A 23,934-nucleotide genomic window follows, 5' to 3' on the forward strand; every position below is an offset into this window, starting at 1 on the left:
ATTTTTATTTTATTTTTTTATTTTAAACCTAGAAAATTATTTCTAAATCACTCATCTGAAACAAATACTTGACAGTTTCAGTAATTGACTAATTTTTTTAATTGGATTTATTTTTTCCTCATGTTTGTCTGTAGCTTTAAGCTGCTAATTTGTGGTGTTTCTTTGACCCAAAGTCTTTGAGGGATGACACATTTTGTGATTTTTTTTATTTTTTTATTTTTTTTTAAATACTTTGGTTGATGCCAGCCCTATTTTAGAAAGTTGCTACTTCTCCATCAGCAGTGTCATCTTCCCAAAGTATCTTACCTCACCTATTCACCAAGTTAAAAGTCAGGGTACTTTTGGGGTCATTTCAATTCTGGTAGTGATGTTGCTATCGAACATGTTGTCCTTTTTGACTTTTTCCCAGATGTGACTCAGAAAAAGCAATTTACAGATAGAGCTGAAATTACACTAAATTATCTTCAGATTGCAGTGTGATTGCAATGATGTGCTACTCAACATTCAGTTACAGCTAGTGACCATTTACCTCTCACCATCATCTCCCTGTACATGACAGCATGAATAAAGTTTCAAGCATATAGCGATTGACATGTCTTCTGCTCTCTCCAACACCACCACCTTTCTCTCTCTCTCTCTCTCTGTCTCTCTCTCTCTCTCTCTCTCTGTCTCTCTCTCTCTCTCTCTCTCTCTGTCTCTCTCTCTCTCTCTCTCTCTCTCTCTCTCTCTCTTTGCCTGGATCACTGCTCCCTCTCATTTTATCTAGCCGAATGTGGCTCATCCGTGACTGGCATGCAAGGGGTGCTGCTCTCACCCAACTACCCTGGTTACTATGGCAACGACCACGAATGCATCTACGCCATCCAGACGCAGCCTGGCAAAGGCATTCAACTGCGGGCTCGGGACTTCCGACTGGAGGAGGATGACGTACTCAGAGTGAGGGGGCTGTGGGATTTGTATTCTCCCCCAGAGTATATATCCAGCCTTGTTAGCATATCCCTGTGCACACCTGATGCTTCCTCCCACTCTTTCTCTTTTTTCCAGGTCTTTGATGGCAGCAGTAATAAGGCTCGTCTGCTGGGAGTGTTCACAGGCAACGAGCTGCTAGACACAACGCTAAACTCCACTTCCAGCTCCATGTGGCTGGAGTTCATCAGCAATGGTGATAACACCAGTAAAGGCTTTGAACTACACTTCTCTAGTAAGTTACATTCTCTTATTACATATAAAAAAGTTCCCTTTAAGAACATACTGCTTAGATATTAGTATATTTAAGACCACAGCCAGTTTTCCAACTTGTTACCTTTGATGTATTAAGACACAATATTAATTTCCCTTTCATTACCGTTTTAATTAATATACTGGGAAATAACTCTCTCTGTTTTCTTACTTTTCAAGGTTTTGAGCTTGTTAAATGTGAGGATCCTGGTGTTCCTCAGTTTGGCTACAAGCGGGAGGACAAGGGTCATTTTGCAGGGAGCACAGTGTCATATAGCTGTGACCCAGGCTATACCCTGAAGGGCCCTGAGGTGCTCACCTGCCTGAGGGGGGAAAGGAGGGCCTGGGACAGCCCCCTTCCACTCTGTGTTGGTGAGTTACAGCTCTTTTTAAGGAATGTGTCCATGCGGTTGGCAGAGGTATACCATTTCAGTTTCTGTAAGAAAATTTAATGAATGGTCTTCCACATGAACTAGTAGCTAAAACTTGCTTTAACTGATGTCTTTACTCCTGTAAATTAGCATCAATATAAAAAAATGTCAAACGTGTAATTATTTTTTTCAATGTAATGGAGTTAACAAGGCTTACATTTTATGTTTGCTTTATGTTGTCACATATATCCCATTGCAGTATTTAGTAGTGTTTTCTTTACTCTTTGCCTGACTGCTAATCCAACCCAGCTTTATGATGGGTTAAGCTCTCCTATTTGGGGAATCCATTTAGTTGATTTCCCAAATGCTTTCTCAGTCCATTATTCCATTGAAAGTTACAGCTCTAATAATTTGTTTTTGTCATTCATATTGCACCAGGATTGCCAATGGCCACCATTCATATTTTTTTCACTAAAACAAGACTTTCTATCTTAGTTTTCGCAATGTAGTTTCCATAAAATTGGAAGGACAGAGCAGAAGATACACATATCCGATCAGTTCATTTTTATCATTCTCCTAGTTCAATGTTAAAATGCTTTTTTTTCATCCCGAGTATTTTTTCCCACAAAGTCTGAGAAACTACACAGGAAAAATAAATGTCAGACAGATGTTCTTTGACATGTTGGCCAATGTGAATATAAAAGTGTTCTTCAGCTCCCTTTTAATCACAAACTGACAGGTAATTTCATATCTTGGTGTAAACAACATTAAGCAAACTATATCTTCCTGAACATACTTGGTCCTTTCCATGATTTCAGCACTGATAATTCCTCCCCAGCCAGGGTGAATTTAGGAGCAGAATATGGACTGTACCTGTCTATGATGGAGGGATATTTTTCTAGCATTTAAGAACGACCAAACATAAGCCTATTTCACACATGGGTGGCGCCTTGTTGATTCAATTCAATAAAGTTTTATTTATATAGCGCCAAATACAACAAATGTCATCTCAAGGCACTTAAATAATAAAGTCCAATTCAAGCCAATTGGAATTCAATTAAATGTAATCATATTGAATGATGAAAAAAACAAAACATCATTGTTAATTTGCCAGTGTTCTTCCTCGTAATTCAAAAATGCCGAACAGAGGTGAATAGGCCTGCTTCACTGTGTCCTTGCTCACATCAAGCTGGTATGGTGGAATCAGCAAAGTGATGACAGCATTGCTGGTTAGAGTTCCACAATGCCGACTAGATGTATGCAAGCACACATGAGGCAGAATCGTTTAACCTCTATTACTACCTCCCTTGCCGAATCAGTGGCGTATCTACTTCGACCTCTCCCTACGCTGCCTCTTAACACATGACGCGATGTGCAACAAAGCACATTAATAAAAAAAATGACAGTGGTTTGTTGTGACCTGACAGTCTCAGATGAGGTGAGTTCTGCTGTGGAAGCAGAGTTAATAAGCCGGTTATGTTTTGATGACAATTAGTGCGACTGTGCCTATCTGTCATAATTGCATTTAAAAAAAAAAAAAAAAACTGTTGCATGCCACATATGTCTGCAAATTATTCTTTAAACTAGAGTACTTTTATATAATAACTGAGGGAAGTCTGTTTTGGTTTTACCTTTTACCTTTAATTTCTGCATATTACTGCAGTCTTCTTACCATGGCTCTATACATCCATACATTGCAGAGAGGACTGAACCTACTTGAAGTATAAATAAAGGAAGAGAACTTGAGTTGATTTGTTTTGAATTGTGAAGACAAAGATTGAAAGGCTGGAGAAGCTGAGGGAGTTACACTGCCATGGCAGTAGTTTCTTAGGTCATAAGGCAAGAAGAGAGAGATGGCTTTGTCTTATAGTGATGGATCACCATCTTCTCTTTTCACTCTGTGAAACGGCAAGTTTTTCTTCAAATTCCAAAAGAAAAGTATCAGAGTGAGAAAGGCATGACGAGAGTACAGATCAATAAGTCCACATTTTCTATGTTTCGCCTTTCCAACTTATCATCTTAAGCCCTTTATTTATTTATGTTATCAGACAAGGAAAGTAAGAAATGAATTTTTACTTCAAACGCGTCTTGTTATGCACGTTTTTGCTTTGACCCATTTCTTGAGGAATTGCATATATGTCAAAGCCTAATATATATGCATTTTATTGATTGAGGTATTATGGTAATTTATAATAACAGAGTATTGATGTAATTATACTCTGCTTGTCTGCCATTGATGGATTTGCAATGTTCATCACCATTATCATTACAATTTTCTGATCTCCATTTTTTGTTTTTTGTTTTAAGAAGCCATTCTCCCCTTGTGGGAAGAAACAAAACGAAACACTTCTCCTCAGTTAAGAAGGCATAAAGAATATAAACAAATCTGGTGCTTTGAATGTTTTGTTTCTCTGCATTTAGAGATCAGACTGTAATTGAAGAAAGGCTGAAAATAGCTTTTCAGTCACACAGTGTTTCTGATAGTAACTCATTCCTGGCAGAAAAACACACTAAACTCAGGTTAGAGGTGTTTTATGGCACCTTGTGGAGCAGAGATATGCATTTAATAACTGCAACGCCTACTACTACCATGCACACCTGTAAGCATGCAAACTGAATGACAGAGCTCTGATAAACGCTTCATGGTCTTAACTGTGTTGCTCGCTGATATTTTCACAGCCATCCTTCTGTTCTTTGCATACATGATGTATGCATTTTTTTTCTAAACACGAGTGTAGTTTTTCTCCAAATCAAACCAAGTATTCATTTTAAAACTGAATTTGAGTCTTAGAAATGAAATGTTATCATTTCCATCAGCATAACATAATGAGATCATGGTTGGAATGGTGGATTCTTTTTTTATTTTATTTTATTTTTTTTCCCCCTCCCTGGAGCCAGACACACAAAGCACATTTAGAATTGGTTGCTCTTCCTCCCACTGAGGAATTGCAAACAAAATGATAGAACACTTCACATTTGAGTCTCTGACAGCTATATGAATAATTAATAGTAATGAGAACAAAATGAATCTGTTTCTCTTATGTACTGTATGTCAACCTTGCTGTATCATTATTAATCCGTCTCTAATACTTATTATTCACTCCCTCGTGTCACTATCCTTCTGTTTTCTCTCCTCTTTCCAGCGGAGTGTGGGGGCAGCATTAAGGATGAGCCTTCAGGCCGTGTCCTGTCTCCGGGCTACCCAGCTCCATATGAGCATAACCTGCACTGTGCGTGGACCGTTGAGGCTGCCCCAGGAAGCACCATTAGGTCTGAGCAACACTCTTGGTTTCTTCTCTTGTTATATGATCACATTATTTTCACAGGCTTTCTTTCGATATACTTTTAGTTTACTCCAATTCCCTTTTGTGCTGGTATTCATCACTTTCACAGGGTGCTGTGTAATCAATCTTCAGTGTGCTGCTGTTGGCCAATAGTTACAGCAGTGCGAGAGGAAGTGTCACTTTGAAATAATGGAAATAACTAACAGTTTTATTTTCTTTTTTGTTTATTTATGATTTTATTTTGTTGCACAGTTGGTGTTCGAGATGATACTGTGAAATTTAAGAAAAGATTACCAGGAACATGTACTTCACATAGCCCCGCTATTATCGGCGGGCGGCTAATTTTGCTTCTGACCCCCAAAACTGACCCGTAAGTTAACCACGGATTGCGTGGAAAGCCATTCACAGACAGAGAATACATGAAAGAATCATTCATTAAGAAATCAGAGCATCTGTTCTCGGATTTCAAAAACAAACATGAAAATAGTTAGAAAATTAGAGGCAAGGGCCAAAATAATGGCTACAGACATCATCATTCAACATATTGAGGACATCAGTTCATCTCAAGCAAAACAAAGTCCAGTGGGTGTCGAGGGGAGAGATGCTGAAATACTTGCCTGCTTGTCTGGAACAGATGAAAACCTTCCTGGAAGTCTGCAGCTATTCCGAAGTGGAAGCTCCAGGCTGGCTGAAAAAATCCTACTTTATTGATGGATATGACAAGTCACTTAAACATACTTAACAAAAGTCTAAAGGGAGAGGGAAGCACCGCCCTGCCGACGCTGGAGGATGTTTTGGCATTTGAGCGTGACAGTGACAGTGTTTGCTAGAGATGTACCGGGAGGTACAGTCTCACTTCCCCTCCCTAGGACAGTTCAAAGAAAAATATAATCACATCAATTGTGATTATTCATAACAAGCAGTTATCATAATTCAAACTGCATTTGCAGCAAGATTTGGCAAGTTCAGAAAAGGAAAAATCCTTCCCTGTGATGCCCTTATACATCGACTCATCCCTGCTGAACATCACTGTGTTCACAGGAGTAAGTCAAGCTGATCTTGAAAGTGAACAGGCAGACAGCTGACAGAGACAGATGGGTGTCCAAGTTCAAAAGCCTGACAGCTGATCTCGAGAGAAGACCATTTTCACTAAAGAGCACAAATGGAATGCCAATTTCAGAAATGTATATGAACATGAAGAAGTATGCATGTGGATTTCTGTCCATCTTTGGATCAACATACTTATGCGAGCAAGTTTTCTCAAGCGTATACATCAAAAACATCAGTTCCACCTCACCAATGACAGCCTGCCATCTTTTGTGAAGATAAGTCACTACTTATAGCCCTGACACAGATGAGATCTGCGGGGATGTACCGAAGAAGAAGTTGCATTGAACAGGTGGAAACAGTATCATATAATAGGCTGTTATTAATATATTTATATATATTATACATTATGTCAGACTCAGAGCTGATGTAGTTGTGTTTTATATGTAGGCGCGTCGGTTGAGTGCGACACTAGGTTGAGGAAAAAAACTGAAGTGAATGAATGAAATGGACTTCCTCTTAATTGGATCCAAACTGGACTATTTTGATGTGTATTGTTTGAAAGCTGTGAGACTGCAGCTATGATTTATTTATTTAATAATGGGCTACGTTTTATTCTTTTTATTTGGGGAGGACTCAAACAAGCCTGCATAGGTCTGTGTTTAATTTGTCAAAGTAGGCATACACATGGCAGTGCATTTTTTTTTTCTATCCTCTTCAAAGGAGATCTGATGTTTTCCTTTAATGACAAATAAAGTTTTTTCTATTCATAGTACAGCAATGAATAAAACTTTCTCTCCCACAGGAGACACTGCTTCTTATCTTCCTTTACGTTATTACATCAGCATTAAACAAATTTGCACAATATCTGATGAGCAACCAGTTTGCTGTGCCTCTAACACGGAATCTTGTCTGATACAGTACACATTTAGATCTGTCAAAGCAGGCTGGGCCTTTCTGGGGAATTGTTCCAACTTTTGAACTCATCTAGGTTCTAAAAAAAAAAGCTCTTCTGTGTTCATCACTTACACTTATTTCTGAGTTTCCTTATTTCCTCAGAGGGGTGGTCAAAAAACTCAAATGAAGCCTTTCAGATAGAAAGTGATACAGCCACCCACAGTATGACACCACACAATTTGCTTTTCTTTACCTCTTCTTACACAGATTCAACCCAAAAATTAAAACCATAGCCATATCACTTGCCCTATGAGAAAAGAGGATAAAAAAGGAACGCCTCGTCCACAAATTCCCCCCTGGATCAATAAAGTATTTATCTATCTATCTTTGTTTAATATATCAGTTTGGTCTTCATGTACATGCAATTTAATACAAGGCTTGGTTGAATTCTTTAAGTTATAGTGCAGTATCATAAGTGCAGACTGTACATTTTGAATGTGATGATGTCCTTCAGAATACAGTATGTCCTTATAAATGTTGGCTTTATTATGCATGCATATTCCGATATTTAAAACTTCAGACAAATTAAAAAACGGTGTCAATTAGCATGAAAAGCATGATTGTGTTAGATTCTATGTTCTCACTCTTGAATGGTGGGCATTGAGCGAACAAAGTATGTTGGATGTATTGAGAGAACTTTCTCTGTGTATGCGTTGTGATGAAGTAGCCATGCTAACGAAAGTAATAGGCTTGTAAGCCCACCTACTCGAAAGAACATTGCCTAGGGCTGTGTGCTCTTCAAGGAGAGCGCAGTTAAATCCACGAATACATGTGGATGGGAAGAAAAGTGTTCGAAAGGCAGGGAACACCATAGTTGTTTAAAGTGGGAAGGTTACAATCTTACCGATGTTAATCATTTTTCTCAGATCACATCCTCTTCATAATAGAGTATTGTCTGATCTTGACTTATACATTTTTGCATAAATTTGTTACTTAGTTTGTTAATGTGAGGCCCTTTAAACCAGTGTATCTTAAATGAATGCTCTTTGTCCAAATCCATACACATTCTATAGACACGCTTTCCCGATTTGAGGTAACTGTGTTGTGGTTGGTTGGTTGGTTAGCTAGTTTTTCTGTTTGTTAATCTGGATGCAGGATGATTAATGCGGTTACGGTTGACATTCAATCACACATACCCATTTGACCTACAGACAACAGCACAAGTTTACTTATAACCTTTAATGGGTTTGATGAGGGCTTCCATTCTTCTGTTTCTCAGGGGCCTTTGGCTTCAGTTTCATCACTGTTTCATTTGCATCCTATTGGAGGAGATCCAAAACTATGAAAACATACTCTGATAAATTCAGAGTGTGCTCTATGTAAATTGTTGTTCACTGTACTTTTTCATTTTGCATCATATCATCCAGCGCCGGGTGTTGACTGCATGGATTTATTTGCATGTTCGTGCTTTCTCTTAGCTTGCAACATCTGACATTCTTTGTCCCTCGTGATTAGTAGTTTAGGTTAATTAGTGCCTTCACTACTTCCCTGGCATTCCTCTGTTAGGTATTCTCCATATCCATGCCTTTGATCCTACGCGTGCAATTCATTATTGAGAAGAATTTGCAATGCATTAGCCCAGGGATTCTGTGTGTATCAAATGATGCAGCTGAAGTTGGTACAAATATCAAACTATACCGAGTTTATGTGACACCAGAAGTTGTCTGACAGCAGGCATCTAAAAAGCCTGTGGAGAGATTTGTCAAGAGTTATTGACAGAAGGAGAATATAGGCAGAGAGTTGTATATGGGAAGAAAGAAATGAGTCAAGATCAAATGAGTAGAGATGAGGGAAACAATGAGCCATCTCACAGATATAACAGAACTATGGTCACTGCTGCACAAACCAGATACAAGATCCATGCCACATTGTATTATGTTAAACAATGAAGCAATATATGCTCATTTAAAAAGTGATGTTTAGATTGAAATAATACACGTGTCCTCTAATGTGAGAGTTCTGTTATAAAGTACAGTGGACAATTTAGATTGTCGTACTGTTTAGACCGTTTCTATCAACGGTCGCTACTTCATCACCATATGACAACCAATCAAATTAGGCCCGGGCTTTACTTTTCCCTTTCATGCACTTTTGCTTTATAGTCGGATTTGTTCAAGTTTGGAAGATACGGCAATGCTTGTGTTTATAGCACACATATCACATAGTGACAAATGTCTTATATGATTTTCTGCAATAAAGGTAAACATTTACATCTGTCTCATAACATACTGACAAACCCAAAGGAAAGCATCCCACTTCTTACAAGTGTTTTCTGTTGTTCACTAATTATGGAGCAGCACCAGGATCTGTCTCCGTATAAGATCATTAGTGCCAGCTGTGCTTTTCAGCTTATGAAGGCTCTTTTTGCTTATGAATCAGCTTTTAATAGCATGCCTCCTTATTTTTCCATTAAAGAGCAACCTATACCACTTTTCCAATAAAATGAAGCTCCTTTTGGTTATGGTACCCTCAGTCTGAAATGTTGGTGAATGTTTCTGTGTGTTATATTTGTGGGGACATAATTCCGTTTCCACATTTTAAAGGCGACATAATATGAAAAAAAAGATTTTTGATTAAGATCATATGCTTTGGGTACCTGAGGTCACTATCAAATGGGAAAAATCAGAAAAGTACAACCCTAGCATTATCTATAGATAATATAATAGATAATTGCTGTTTTTAAACAACTGGGAGATGAAAATTCCATTTTTTTTATTTTTTTTTATTTTTTTGTGGTTGGATGCTGCTGGTACACCTGCTGATATAAAAACAAACATTGGTGAAATATTGCCCATATTGGCAATAGTTCTTAATGTTGCCAACTAAAAATTAGAATGAAAAATTGGAGGAATGGAGTGAGAGGAAAATCCAAAATTTAACCAATGTGTATTGGGGCAATTAGAACTTATGTTATTAACTGGCTAACAGGAATTACATACACTGCGTGTTTTAACAACTTGGGCCAGCACAAGATGAGACGAAATTGTGCCTAAAAGAGGGATCACAGCCTATCAGCTTATGGTAGATGAGGGAAACGTTTGTATTTGAGAATAAAATTGCCAGTCAAGTATTTTTACTGGAAATTTTATTCTCCGTTTTGCGTGAAGTCTTGGCTCTTAGGGCATTTACTGTTTGCTCTCCCATACTGTAACAGTATGCTCCATGGGTTATTAAATACTTCAGATCTAAAGATGCAGACCCTGAGAGGAAGACAGGTGGAGTGGGATGGAGGGGTTCACTCCAGGCCCCTGTTATGATCAGCTTGAATAGAAGTGGACATGAATTATTTTGACAAAAGCATGTCAGACATTTTATTAAGATCTAGAAAATTGTCTCACTTTGTGAGAAAAGAGCATACTGTTTCCTTTAAAACGCTCTGTCTGACTTCTCACTGATACCACACACATATCCATATGCACCCCCACATACTTACTTATTTATAATCTTCATGCACACATACACCTTCTCTGACTCCTCACAGGACTTGAGATTGCGGCAACACTGTTTTGTATTCATATGAGAGGGTCTCAGCACTCTCCATTTCTCTCTGTTTCTCTCATATGAATACAAAATAGTTGAGGCAGAATCAAAAAAGACCCTTAGAAAAAATCTCTTCCAACCTTCTCTTCTCCACCTCATCTCCTTTTGGCGGTTCCTCTGACAATTGATTGAACTATTGTATCTTGTTAAGAAGGGGCCGAGTGTAAAGGAAAGCCTTCAGCCGTATATTTCAAAATATGGTTTCCTATGATTCTTCAAAACGTTAACTGTAGACCAACATTTCCTTTTCCTTAGTGAGATGTACAATAATTCCAATTCAGTCTGTGATTCTATTCATTCATCTTGTATACCCAACCCATCCACCCTTCAGTACCACCGAAACATTTATGCTAAGCAGAGAAGCATCTCTAAATGGACTTTTTCTCACTTGTCACTGGTGTATCCCTTCCTCTTTTTTTCTAAAAGCAACAATCTTGAATGTTATGAACCAGTGTGAACCTTTGCATACACTTATAAAGCAAAGAAAGTGGGAAGAATTAAGAAAAAAAAAAGACAAGTAGTCAACTTGCCCTGCATGAGCTCAACTGAGAACACAAGAACAATGGTGATGATTTTGCATACTATTATCAACATCCTTTCTTGCTACCATCTTGCCACACTCTTAACCTTCTTCATTCTCAGTGATTCGGAGAGATGCGCTATTTAGATGCTGTGACGAGGGAGCCATTTATCGTAACATGTAGCCAACATCCATCCTGTCCATGCGACCACTCACCACATATCCCTACATCCTGCAGAGCTTCTTCGGCTCTCCACCAACCTCTTATTTTTCCTGCGGTTATCCTCTACTTCCAGCAAATATTAACATTGGTCTTGTTTCCGTTGCCTCATTCACCTTCTGCTTTTCTCAACTTACTTCTTCCCTTCCACCCACCTCTCAGTCTTACTTTGAACACTCAAATCTGGAAGCACAACATGATGCCATTTGATGCCTGACAATCCTGGGGCTTGCATTAACCCATGAGATCAATCGGCACATGAGCATAGCTCCGACATTTGACCAGTGTTTGGTTCCAAAATTGCTCATGCAAATCCCCATAACAATCTTAAAGCTTCATTAGTACTTTCTCAATACAAACATATGATAGACATGCACAGTGGTTGTCTATACAGGAGGACACACTCCCACTTGCGTATCTTGGCAATCATGCCATTTTTTTTGTTAACTACTGGAATTGAAAGACATCATAGTACTTGAGGGTTTCATAAACACATCTGCATGACATCCGACTGCCTGAAGCTCTCACATGATGAGGATGGAGACTTTTGAACACATCCCCTCGTAGCCAGTATGGCAGTGGACGATATCACTTCTGTAACTGCTACTGGAATGCTAATATGATAACTGGAAACTAAGGCTGGTACTGGAGTTTCGGTTAGATCTTGCCGACTTGCTCACTCATAATATTTATTTGATCCATTTTTGTAACGAGATTTGAACATGCATTTTGATGACATAAGTTTTTAGCGATTGCTACAATATTTGATGATATTATTACTTTATTCTACATAATTTTCTGCGTATATAGTTAACATAATCTTTACGTAAAATATTTTTCATGCTCTTCATCAGAATTGAATGCATTTCTGCAGATTTAGTAAATGACCAAACTAAGATCTGGCATGTGCTAAAGATTCGGCACCTTGTACGTGAGAATTGTCGTTATGAGTTGATGTTTTCTACTGCTGTTTATCAGGGTCAATTGTAATTCTTAATTGCTGTGTATTTTTTTATTCTATTCAAACTATGGACATGCATTTCACCAGTCTGTAGGCTATTGCCTCTTGAAACAAAATAAATCTGCATCTTCTCATGCTCTTGCTTGACTATAAACTTAGCTGTTTGGTGCTTTGTGCAACTATAAATTTTTTTTTAAAGATCACTGATGTGAGAGCAGTCTAATTTAGGTTTGGCCACAAACTGATCCTTTTAGAGGCCCAGATCACTAATGTGTTACTAGCAGATTATTATATACAAAATGTGATTTCTATTCCCAGTTTTTTAATAATGCTTTGAATAATGGCTATTTTGCATATCTGTGTTTTATCTATACATACCTAAATGTTGTCAGAGGAGATGCCATCAGAGAAATGAGTACAATGATTAAGATTCTCATTAAAGCGAGCTCTTAAAAGATGAAAGCTGGGGGCATGATGTGCTGCTTTTCCCTGGTGTGGATGAATATGTCAGATCTTGTAACGCAGCATAACTTTTCGAAATGCCTTTCACTGCACATTTATGAAAATATTTACTGATGCGGTTATCTGCATCTCTTTACTTCATGTGCACTTCATTCACAAGCAATGCGACGTGAGTTGTCAAGTAGGTTATATACAGTTTCCACACAGAAAGAATAGTGTTGCGTAGCCGGAGGTTACTGTTCACACATCAGACAGTATGGGATTCAGAGTCTGACACCAATTATGCAGAAATGGTGGGAACTTGTTGCTAAAGCCAACACATCAGTGGTTTGCTGTTTCTCCTCTGCATCATCTATAGCTCAAGGCTCTGTGTATGTATGTGGGTAATGGGATGAGGATACTAAAGCCACATAAAGTACTGTGATTTCTACTGGATGGCTGGGGAAGAGATTGCCATTCAGCTCATTGAAATTAAGGTTTTGAAAACCTACTGGACAGATTTATGATAATCTATCTTAAGCCTCTGTACAAAATAGATGGATAAACACAGCTGTACAAACTGACACGTCTTAAAAAGATAGTTGGGATACTAGAGGGCACCAGTGTTTTCTTTTAGAAACACAAGGAACAGTGTCCAGAAATTACTTTGTTAAAAAAACATTTTCACGATGAAATTGCACCCGTAATTGTCACATTAACCCAGGGCATCTTTAAATAGATTTTCATCTCATGGAACCGGATCATGTCTTAATTTTTCTTAGTAATCTATTTTAAGATGTTACATCATCAGATAAAAACATTTAAACCCACACTACAGACAATATTGTCTTTAGCAGTAATAAATTTGAAGATTAACAAGCTGTGAGACATTTTGTGTATCGAGTTCAGCTCAACACAGTTCCGTTTCATTTTGGACTTAGTCACCTTTCATTTCATTATATTCCCTTGTTTGTTGACTGCTGCAGGTTAAAGCTGCAGAGAATATTGTCTCTGAATAAGTCCTTTATTATAAAGTGTTCTCTGTCAACATTGTTTCTCCTTTTTTTTTGTTCATTTTTAGTAGCACTTTCCATCCCTTTTGTCCCACTGAGCCTTTCCAAAACACATGCTAAAACATGCTCAAACACAAATCTCTAAGCGATATATCATTATCAATCTGCCGCATGCACACTTACACAAAGCGGCATACATTTATAAAGCACTACTGCCTTTCGCATCGATTGGACCACCAGCTGTCTGACAGCTGTCTGAGCCAAAATGAAGGGGAGATATTTTGACAACATCATCTTTCTGATGTCTAGACTGAGACTATAACATCTTGTGGCAGATGTATCTGCTTGACTGACATCGTGGAACATCCTTTGAATGTTCTGGATCAGGTGCCTGTGATTCACCTGAAAATATATACTGTTTTACCTCTTTGCACTTGGCCTTAACTATGTTTTTAATCCCTCTATTGTCTTAAGTCATACTATTACCTTGTATGCATACAATCTAATAAGGTATGCTGTTACTGCTAAGTTTTTTTCTTCGTCTGACTCGCTCATTGCATATTAGAAGTTGTTATTTTTTCTTAAATCGTTTGTTTTTTCTCTTTAAACATTCTCCTTCATTATCGTGATAATTGATATGTGCTCTAATTATAAAACCAATTAAACACTGAATCTTCATCATAACCTTATGGAAAAATAAAGATTTAGTAGATATTACAGTCCCCTGCTGTAAGTAACACTAACATTATTTGACAGAACAATTGCAACCTTAATTTGTCTTTGTTTTCTTAATTAGCCTTGCAAACTGAAATGTAAGAATTGGACATATTCAATTTTGTGTTCATTAGTGGGGAAAAACCTGCATCTTTTTGCCTGTTGCATTCTGTAAGCTCTTAATGGAAAGGAATTGGCAAAAGTTTTATGAAGTGTTATCAACTTGAGTAACAACTACCACCAGTCAGGATCACTAAAGTATCCTGTCTTGGCTTTTAAACAGTCTGCATTTCCTGGTTTTCCACACGGAAGAGGTTCATGATGTGCTTCGCATCTGGGATGGCCCCCAGGATGGAGGGGTTCTGCTTAGGGAGTTGAGTGGCTCAGCGCTGCCCCCTGATGCTCACAGCACCTTCAACACTGTCACTCTGCAGTTCACCACAGACTTCTTCACCAGCAAGCAAGGCTTCGCTCTGCAGTTTTCTGGTGAGAAGGAAACATAACAAGTCAGTGGGTATAGCTACAAATGTTAGGGTCACAGGACTGGATGGGTGGCACTTAATTCACCACTAATTATTATCATTTTATTTTTTATTTTTTTTATTTTTTAAATGAAATATAAATCCCCATTTCATGTTGTTTCACTGATCAAGCCTCATTTGTTGCTTCAGTATCTACTGCGACCTCCTGCAATGACCCGGGCATGCCAACTAATGGCACCCGCAGCGGGGACAGCAGGGAGCCGGGTGACCATGTGGCGTTCCAGTGTGATCCTGGCTACATCCTACAGGGGGCCAACAGGATCACCTGCACCGAGATCAATGGTCGCTTCTTCTGGCAGCCAGACCCTCCTTCATGCACAGGTGCTCTATAAACTGAGCATGCAGTCATTAATTATGCCTTAATCCTCCATGGATTAGCATCAACACTAATCTCAATGTTATTACCACTGCTGAGTAATAACAGTTAATGCAGCTTAAGCCTTGGTCGTATTTGTCACACACTTTTTCTTTTGGCCTCCAGTAATGCTCTGCTTTAGACAGTTTTTCAAAAATACCGAGACGTGACTATATGCAGTGAGATGCCAATTTATAATTCTCAAGTTACCCAGAACGTACATTCTCAAGCCTCTACGACTTTCTCTTCCTTTTAGAAAATGCAACACATTTCCCGAAGATAATCTGTTGAAATAGTGAGGGAATGTATAAAAAATAGTTTGTTTTATAGAGTATCTTATGTCAAAGAATCTGCTTCATAAAATCTGCCGTGTACCTTCACCAACTGTTCTGACTCCTGTGTAACAGGTAGACCATAACGGATTCGAAACTCGATTGCTTAACAGACTCCATAAGTGAATTTTAAGTGGCAAACCAGATTGCTGTGTTCCCTGAAGTCCACTGCAGCGGACAGAAATCTGATTATTCTGTACCTCAGTAACAATACAGATCTCTGACAGAATCTATACTCCTCATACAGGCTTTTTTAATATACCGTCACACTTGCTCCACTAAACAAAGTGAAGTAATTAACGGCAGCTTTTAAGATCTTGTAATTATCTGCCTTGTTTAATGAGTGTTAAGCTTAATTAGATCATTTTTGGATGAGGGATTGGACAGCTCTGACACTTAAAGGTGATTTTTAGGTAAGCTAGTGTCGGTGAGTATGTCTGGTTTCTCAGTTTTTTGTTAAAATTCTCTGTAGCGAAGCCCCACACAGAAGGTGATTGGAAATAATGGTTCAAACTAAATTCAAAGTACTTTAAGAGTTCTTTCCCCTTTCTTTTACTTTCTAGATGTTTTGTAGCTATGTGGCTCATTTAGTTTTTTGTGATTTTCTACTGCTGTTACCACTTAAGAATATTTACTTGTAATTTCTTCTTAAAACAATTTAATGTGTAATAATAATTTCAAAGTGAGACTTTTTTTGATCAACCTGGTTCTGTAATTGCTATTGAAATTCAGTTTTTAGTCATTGCAGTGGATTTGAAGTAATTTGTCTTTTCATAGCTCCATGCGGTGGGAACCTGACGGGTCCAAGTGGGCTGATACTGTCTCCAGACTATCCTGAGCCTTACCCACATGGAAGGGAGTGTGACTGGACAGTTACTGTCACACAGGACTATGTCATTTCGCTCAGTTTCAACCAGTAAGCTTCATTAGCATTATGGTGAAAAAGTTGTAACACATGTTCTAATAAGAATGGATTTCAAAGAGTTCATTGACACATTTAGGTTTTAGTTCATCTTTCAATATTTTGCCGTTTTTACTTTCTGCCAATTCTTGCAGCAAATATCCTAATTATTTCTTTATGTGAACATCTAAATCAGGTTCAGCTTGGAGCCCAGTTATGACTTCTTGCATATCTACGACGGGCCAGACTCCCTTAGCCCCTTGTTGGGTAGTTTCTATGGCACAGATGTCCCAGATCGCATTGAGAGCAGCTCCAACACGCTCTTCTTGGCTTTCCGCAGCGATGCTTCCCTCAGCAGCAACGGATTTGTACTGCAATACACAGGTACACACTTTTTGTTACAGTCTTATTTGTACAAAAATGTGAACCTGAGGAAAACTAGGATGTTATCCATATGTGTCATAATATTTTTCATCCCCAACATCTTAAGATTCTGAACAAAACAGCAAATTTTAAATAGGATGTTTTGCTTTATCCGTTGAACAAGTCATGGTTTAAGATCGTGCTTCTGGCAGAGTGAGAAAGGATTTACCCTCTTCTGCTTAGCAACCTTGGAGATTGTTTCTTTTTAATTTTCTCTTGTGTGTAGTCCAACTCAAGTGTGATTAGTGGAGTGAAAAATCCTTCAGTGTAAGAATGTGGTCTGTCTCGCAGCGTCCTGATCTCTACATTCCCATTTGCATCACTATCTGCTCTGGTGTCATTATTGATGTGTACCTCTTGTAGTAGCCCACTAACACAAAGAATTATGAAAATTAAAAGCTGACAGCGTGCATTCTTAAGCTCTTTTTGATCAGAGCAGCTGCACAAAAGGCTTCTGATAAATTAGAGCAAACGGCGTTTTGTTGTCTCATGTCAAAGCTTGGCTGACCGCAGCAAATTGTCTGGAGGGCCTAAATTTATGTGCTCACGAGGCACTCAGTTTACATGGTGCAGAGCGATCATGGGCATCCTTGAAAGAGGACCAGTAGTTTTAACCATAGCACAACACATCTGTGTTTTTTGCAGTTTTGTTTTATCCTTGCGGGTGAGCACGTAGTTGCCTGTATGTTAAAACCTTCTCTTAGCATATATTCAAATGCTGAACAAGCTCTATTTTAGACAGGGTATCTTTGTTAAGGGCTTTGCTTGAGGGAACAGTATTAAATCTTTCTAAATCCCCCAGCCTCAATTAGAGCTGTTTAAGGTATCAGACATTTAACCAATTCCAGATCGACCCTGAGCTCTCCGTTTGTTGGCTGATGTTCAGAAACGGATTTGATCTTTATAAGCAATTGAGCTGATTTTAGAAAGCTGTTTGTTGGTGCAGTAAAACACCCCAGTCCATTTGCAAACTGTTCATGAATGGAGGAAAACAGTCTTTCAGTGATACTGTGTTACAGAGCATACCCCTTAACTCACTCCCAGCAATTTTCACTGCAATGTGTGATACAGTGTGTGGTATTGTATGGCCAATCTGGTAGAGCAGATGGACCCAGTGTGTGGCTAAAAAAAACTACTTCACCCGACATCCAATTCTCCACACTAATGAACCATAACCAAATAATACATAAATTACCTCCTCAGTTTCAGACAAACAACATGGCACAAAGGCATGTTTGGCTGCGAGTTTGGCTCTGTTTGGTGAGGAAACAGCAAGTTGACGAGTTGGCCCCATCGCTATTTGGTCAGCTGCCACTGAAAATTGCATTATGAAATATTCCTGAGGTGCTGTCAGCCTCTTTACCAAGCAATCTTTATGTTGTTCTGTTACCGTGTCTCTGACCATGTTTCTCTAAGCTCTCCAGGGAAATATATGGGCTAAAAACTTTCCACGCCTGAGCCACATTTGAATAACACACACAGACGTATGCAAGGACATATCCAGTGCAGAAAACATGCACATGGTGGGTACATGCTCACATCTGTCTAATCCAATACCTTAACCTAGTTCTCAGCTAATATTCATTTTACATCGCATCTCTTAATCTCCTTTGAGTATTTTTAGATGATCCAACAGATGATGCCTCTTTCCTACAAATGTCTTGGGGCGAGGTTGGTTAAATCAACCCTTTTCACTTCAGCTACTGAGTTTCTCTTAACAAGCTTATTTCCGGGGGTTGTTCATATCTAACGCCTGCTACATCTATCACAGATTCACTGTCTCTTCTGCGGTGTGCTGCTTTTATTTTGGGAGGCAGCGAGGGATAACTGAGGTCAAAATCAGACCGTGATCTTGAACAGGTGCCCTAAATGACCGCATGCCCGTCCTCGGCCCTCTGTCAAGCTCTGAATGGCAGCCTCCTGTTTGGTTTGCAGACCCCATCTTGCAGTTTAAAAGCTAGGCATTTATCCAAAGTAATATGTCGCTCTCATCAATAAATCCAAAATAGTCTTTATCTTGTTTAAAGTACAGAAGCTTCATTAGACACATAATATATGTTAGCCATGGCAAGGATTTAGTGATGTATTGTAGAAGGGGTGAAAAGATGTAAAAAGTTCAGTTGGATGGTAGCATAACAAGCACTCAGTGATGATGCATAAAAGCTATGTGAACTTCCTGTGGTGTTACCATCAAACAGTCCATAAGCAGCCCTGAGACACAATATATAATGGCTTTTGTAGATACCTTTTTTTAATGCCATATTCATGAACCTTTACACTAAATGCTTGTCCTTGATAAAAATCATTCAGATTCTCCCTTTTTAAAGTTTGAATTCAGCTAGTTAATGTTGAGGCTCTTGTATATATTTTTGACTGTCTTATAAGTATTTTGCTGACAAGAGAAAACATTTGACTCACCTTTGCTTTGGTGTATCAAGTCATCAAATATTAAAGATTGCTTTTAGAACAGAGTGCACTATCTTTAAGATTGAACTAAATAGCTTTGGGCACTTTCCCTGTGTTTGTTTTAGCTGTAAGGGTGTGAAGTGTGCCAAATTGACAAGCCTTCTCTCACATGTACATTTTCCAACTAGAACAATGTGATGGTAGATCGAGCGAGACATCTTTCTCACAACCTCAGGGGTGGTGATTGATATGTGGTTAAATGCAAAGTGTGTGGTGGGGGGGGGGGTTTGACAGGGTGAGCGTGTACACGTGTGCGTGTTGGTCAAAGAAAGCTTGCGTATGTGCATTGTCTTCTTGAGTTGGCTGCACAGAGAAGTGTTGTTTGGGAAGCGGTTGTGTACAGTCAGCAGACCTTGGGCCAGAGCCTTGCCACTTTCAATCAGCTGCCTGTCTGTCTCCACAGCCATACATACCCCGGTAGCCACAGATGTGAGGCCACCGTCAAGAGCTAGAGAGCAAAGTGGCAGTCATTGAGATATATTTATTGAAACATGGAAACCACTAAGAAGCAGGAAAGGGGAGAAAGGCAAACATCGATAAAGGAAAGAAGTAAAATAATCCAGTTGTAGCCTATAACTAACCTTAGGCAGAAATAAATTTCTCTACAAGCATCACTGTTGCAGGATGATGCTGAAAACATTTTGCTGAAGACCGAATATACACCCCCATCTGTCACTGATTTTCCACTGCGTTACCTCTTTCCACAGAGAATCCAAGGGAGTCTTGCTTCGAACCTGGCCTAGTGCACAACGGGACACGGGTGGGCACCGATCTCAAGCTGGGCTCCACTGTCACCTACCACTGTGACAGTGGCTACACACTAGAAGGAGACCCAACTATTACTTGCATCATGGGGGGAGATGGCAAGCCGAGTTGGAACAATCCCAAACCCATCTGCATTGGTAAACAATGACATCTGGAGTTGTTTGTTAGGAGGACAAAACACATTGGTGCTTATAGATTTATCATATTTAAACATTAATATATAATTATGTAGCTATTCCAGAGTTTTGTCCTATAGATGTATCTGTAGAGATGTGTGAGTTTTGGTTAAATGTGAGATTAGCTTTCATGCAATTTGCAATTTGGAAAGAGCTCCTTAGTTTGCATATCTTCCTCTCACACTCGCAACACCACCTGCGTCACTCTGACTGTTCTCTGAAATTCCTGTGACACAAGTGACACATGCTGTGCATAAACCCCTGGAAAGCTAGTAAAAGACCCCCTGACAAACACAGAATCTGGCTGTGACAGTGTGTGTCAGGTGGAAGACATGCTTATTGTTCACGTGCATTCACATGAATGATTCAGCAGTTCCACAACGGTAAGAGCTTTCACAGATCATTTTCAGGGCCTTAAACCAGGAGAGAAGACTCTGGTCTCATCTCCTTTAGGCTAACCCAGATGGACACTTGGAAAACATAGCAATTTCACTGTGGCAACCACCAGGGACATCTTCCACCCAAAGCCCAATCAGACAAGAAAAGTAATTTAGGAGTGGTGGAACAGAGGGGATGGAAAAGTAGGAGGCAGAGAAGAAATGGAATCTCCCACTGTTGACTTTAGACCTTCCTCTTGTGTCTGCCCTCTCCTACTTATCGTGTCACTTCATGTCTCTCCCCTGTGTTTCTCTTCAGCTCCTTGCGGTGGACAGTACTCTGGATTGGAAGGAGTGGTCTTGTCTCCTGGTTACCCTGGCAACTACAGCAGTTCTCGAACCTGTTTGTACTCTGTCGTTGTGCCCAAGGATTACGGTAAGCCAAGGCTGAGCACTGTGTAACTCAACTGTAAGTCCTGGCAGAAGGTTAATTGTTTTTTTTTGTTTTGTTTTTTTTTTTGTTTTGTGTGGGAATGTGTAAAAGAGGGTTATGGTTTGTAAAGGTTTAAAATGTAATTATTTGGCAAATCCACAAAATTGTTGCAAACTATGCTAAAGTGCTTTGTTGAATTCAAAAATGTTTTCTCACCACTGAATGCAGTGAAAAAAGATTGAGAAAAACTGTTTTTGTTTTTTTTCCCTAAGCTGACAGACTGTCATAGAAAAGAAGCCGTTGTTAAACCATTAAAGACCCCAACTCTTACCATCTTTTTTTTTAACTTGCTTTCAAAGCAAGAAAATATTTTTTAACACATCAAAAAATCACATAATGACTGATAGACTCAAATCCACTTGACTTATTGCGATGTATTTTCATTTAACTCATTTATCTTGAAGTGGAATTTAATCACCATCTTACACACTCGGCATTGAAATAGTCTTTTACAGACAGACACACTGAAAAATAATTGGCATCTGGAACATACAGAGTTCCTGGAGCTTCACTACTTTTTGGCATTTCCATTTTAAAGGTCACAGTTTGCTTCCAATATGTTATCTGATGTAACAGAAGCATCAGATTATTCAGAAAGTGAAATGATGCAGCATTTGTGACTTTTCATATGTGTAAATACAAAACATGCTTTACGCACTTGCCCAAAATGTCTCTCTGCATCACATTCTGTGGTGGACTGTGTGGCTCTCTTTTCACTTATCTCCTGCTTCTTTATCTTTCTTTAATGAGTTATCAGCACCAGTCCCTCTTGGAACCTGTCAGCAACATATTTCACACAGTGTAGTCAAAGCAAGAGAAAAATGGAAATATTTATAATCCACATTTGCATTTTCCGTGGATAATGACAGTGAAACCTAATGCAACTCACTTTGCCATGCAGAGCTACAAATGCGCTCTTTTCCATTCTTGGAGCTTCTCATTAGGCTGATGGGCCAGTACTAATGATAAGATATATTTACTCAGAAAACAGAATGAGTGTCATCGCTATCATATGAAGGAAATCATAGATGGTTCCGTTAAACAACAACACAGTGTGACGTGCCACAATAGCACCTACTGGAGAGCACTAGGCCACTGTCCTCCTCGCCTCTGTCCGAGGAGGACTTCTCTCTCTTGGTCATTCTCTTTAACCTGATACATTTGCAATACGTAAACAAGACAGATTGACCATGATTGGCAAACTACTGCTCAAGCAATGGCAGTATAAAGGGGGGGTGGAAAGGATGAAAAAAAAACTTCCCTCTACCGACAGGCCATCAAGCCCAGATAGATGTCCCTTTTAATATTAAGTTGTTTTTGTTGTCATAACTGGCTACATTATCCGCCCATCTTTTTTTGATTGATATTGGTGTTGATGATATTCTTTTGAATGTGGATACAACACACAGAGCACACTTTTATGGATTTTCTGGATCATTTCAAATGAATTGCAGAGTTGAAGAGAATTGTGATTGTTGTTGGCAGTAATTTCAGCAAATTTCAGTCTCATCTGATGTCAGTTTTCTGTCCATGTCTGTCTTTCCTAGTGGTCTTCAGTCAGTTCGCCTACTTCCAGACGGCGCTGAATGACATTTTGGAGGTTTATGATGGGGCAACGCAACACTCTCGTGTCCTTAGCTCACTATCTGGAGCACACACAGGTACTTCAATACACATGATATGGCAAATCCATTATTGTGCCCTGATAGTTTAACATCAACATGGCATGATTTAGATGTTACTTAAAGAGGTTTTTTCTTTTTTCTTTAAACAAGTGAATTTGCACATTTTGGTGAAGGGGTGATCATTTGTGTTGCATTATGCCGTTGATGAATGTGATAAATGCCACAACTGTTACAACGGACAACAAAAGAAATGGATTGGGTTGGAGAGGTTCAACCTTTGAAGATGAAGTAAGTGAAAAGTTGTGATAGTTCAGGGCACCTCTTTCTCTCAGCCTGCTCCAGCCCTGTGGCTTAACTAAGCAAAATGATTTCTTTGGTTTGTGTCCAGGGCTGCCTCACAAAATCCAGTTTACAGCTCAGTAAGCAGGATGCTATATTAACTGCGGACTCAAAGTGGCAGGTTGACTGAGCTACCTAGCCAGGCATGGCAGAGCTCACCTGACACAGTTTGGACCAGAAAAAAAAGATATGTAGACGATACTGCACCACTGAAATAGTGCATATCTAACATGAATTAGCCACAATTCAGAAGTGTGGTCCTGCATTAACCATGTAGGTGTGTTGATGGCTAAAAATGAACAGACATTTTTTTTAAGCTTGCAAATTAAGAAAATCGCCCTCGCTCTTTATATCTAAATCTGTCATTCAGTGCAATTAAGAAAATTACTTTTACAGCAAATGGAAGGACTATATTTGTCAGGCACGATAAATCACAGAAGTCAAAACACAAGGCTGTTTAGTGTAATTACGCTATCTTTGGAAAGCATGTTACATAATACTAGTCTTATTAAAGCATTCCATGGAGTGTTTTCATTATTCTAATGTATAGTGAGGCAAACTACTCTTTTTGAGAAGAAAAGGCAATGATTGTAAATTATCAGTGTTAAACAGAATAAAAGAGGAAAGAAAATAGAATAAATGAACAATAAAAGATGGAAATTAGAAAAGGCGATGTAATGTAGGCAGATTGGACAAGAGGACTAAATGGAAAAAATCAAGGTGACTTATCTAAATGCAAATTTTCAAACTCGTATGAAAAAAGGCAGTTGTCGCTCTCATGGTCATTTAGGACCAGAGACCAAGGAGAAAATGAAAGTTTTGACAACTCATACAGCCAGTGTGCATTTTCTACT

General features: G+C 38.9%; 1 protein-coding gene across 1 annotated transcript in view; it reads left to right on the forward strand.

Moving 5' to 3' along the window:
• The window catches only part of csmd2 (CUB and Sushi multiple domains 2), a 227,750-nt gene that overhangs the window by 147,935 nt on the left and 55,881 nt on the right, over positions 1-23,934 (forward strand). The window contains exons 23-33 of the mRNA XM_075449084.1: positions 767-936; positions 1,045-1,201; positions 1,399-1,590; positions 4,733-4,859; positions 14,570-14,772; positions 14,958-15,149; positions 16,293-16,431; positions 16,613-16,800; positions 20,013-20,207; positions 20,943-21,059; positions 22,664-22,777. Of these exons, the coding sequence (XP_075305199.1) occupies positions 767-936; positions 1,045-1,201; positions 1,399-1,590; positions 4,733-4,859; positions 14,570-14,772; positions 14,958-15,149; positions 16,293-16,431; positions 16,613-16,800; positions 20,013-20,207; positions 20,943-21,059; positions 22,664-22,777 (1,794 nt within the window). The remainder of the gene's footprint in view (positions 1-766; positions 937-1,044; positions 1,202-1,398; positions 1,591-4,732; positions 4,860-14,569; positions 14,773-14,957; positions 15,150-16,292; positions 16,432-16,612; positions 16,801-20,012; positions 20,208-20,942; positions 21,060-22,663; positions 22,778-23,934) is intronic.

This window comes from Odontesthes bonariensis, chromosome 18, assembly GCF_027942865.1.
Source record: "Odontesthes bonariensis isolate fOdoBon6 chromosome 18, fOdoBon6.hap1, whole genome shotgun sequence".
NCBI lineage: Eukaryota > Metazoa > Chordata > Actinopteri > Atheriniformes > Atherinopsidae > Odontesthes > Odontesthes bonariensis.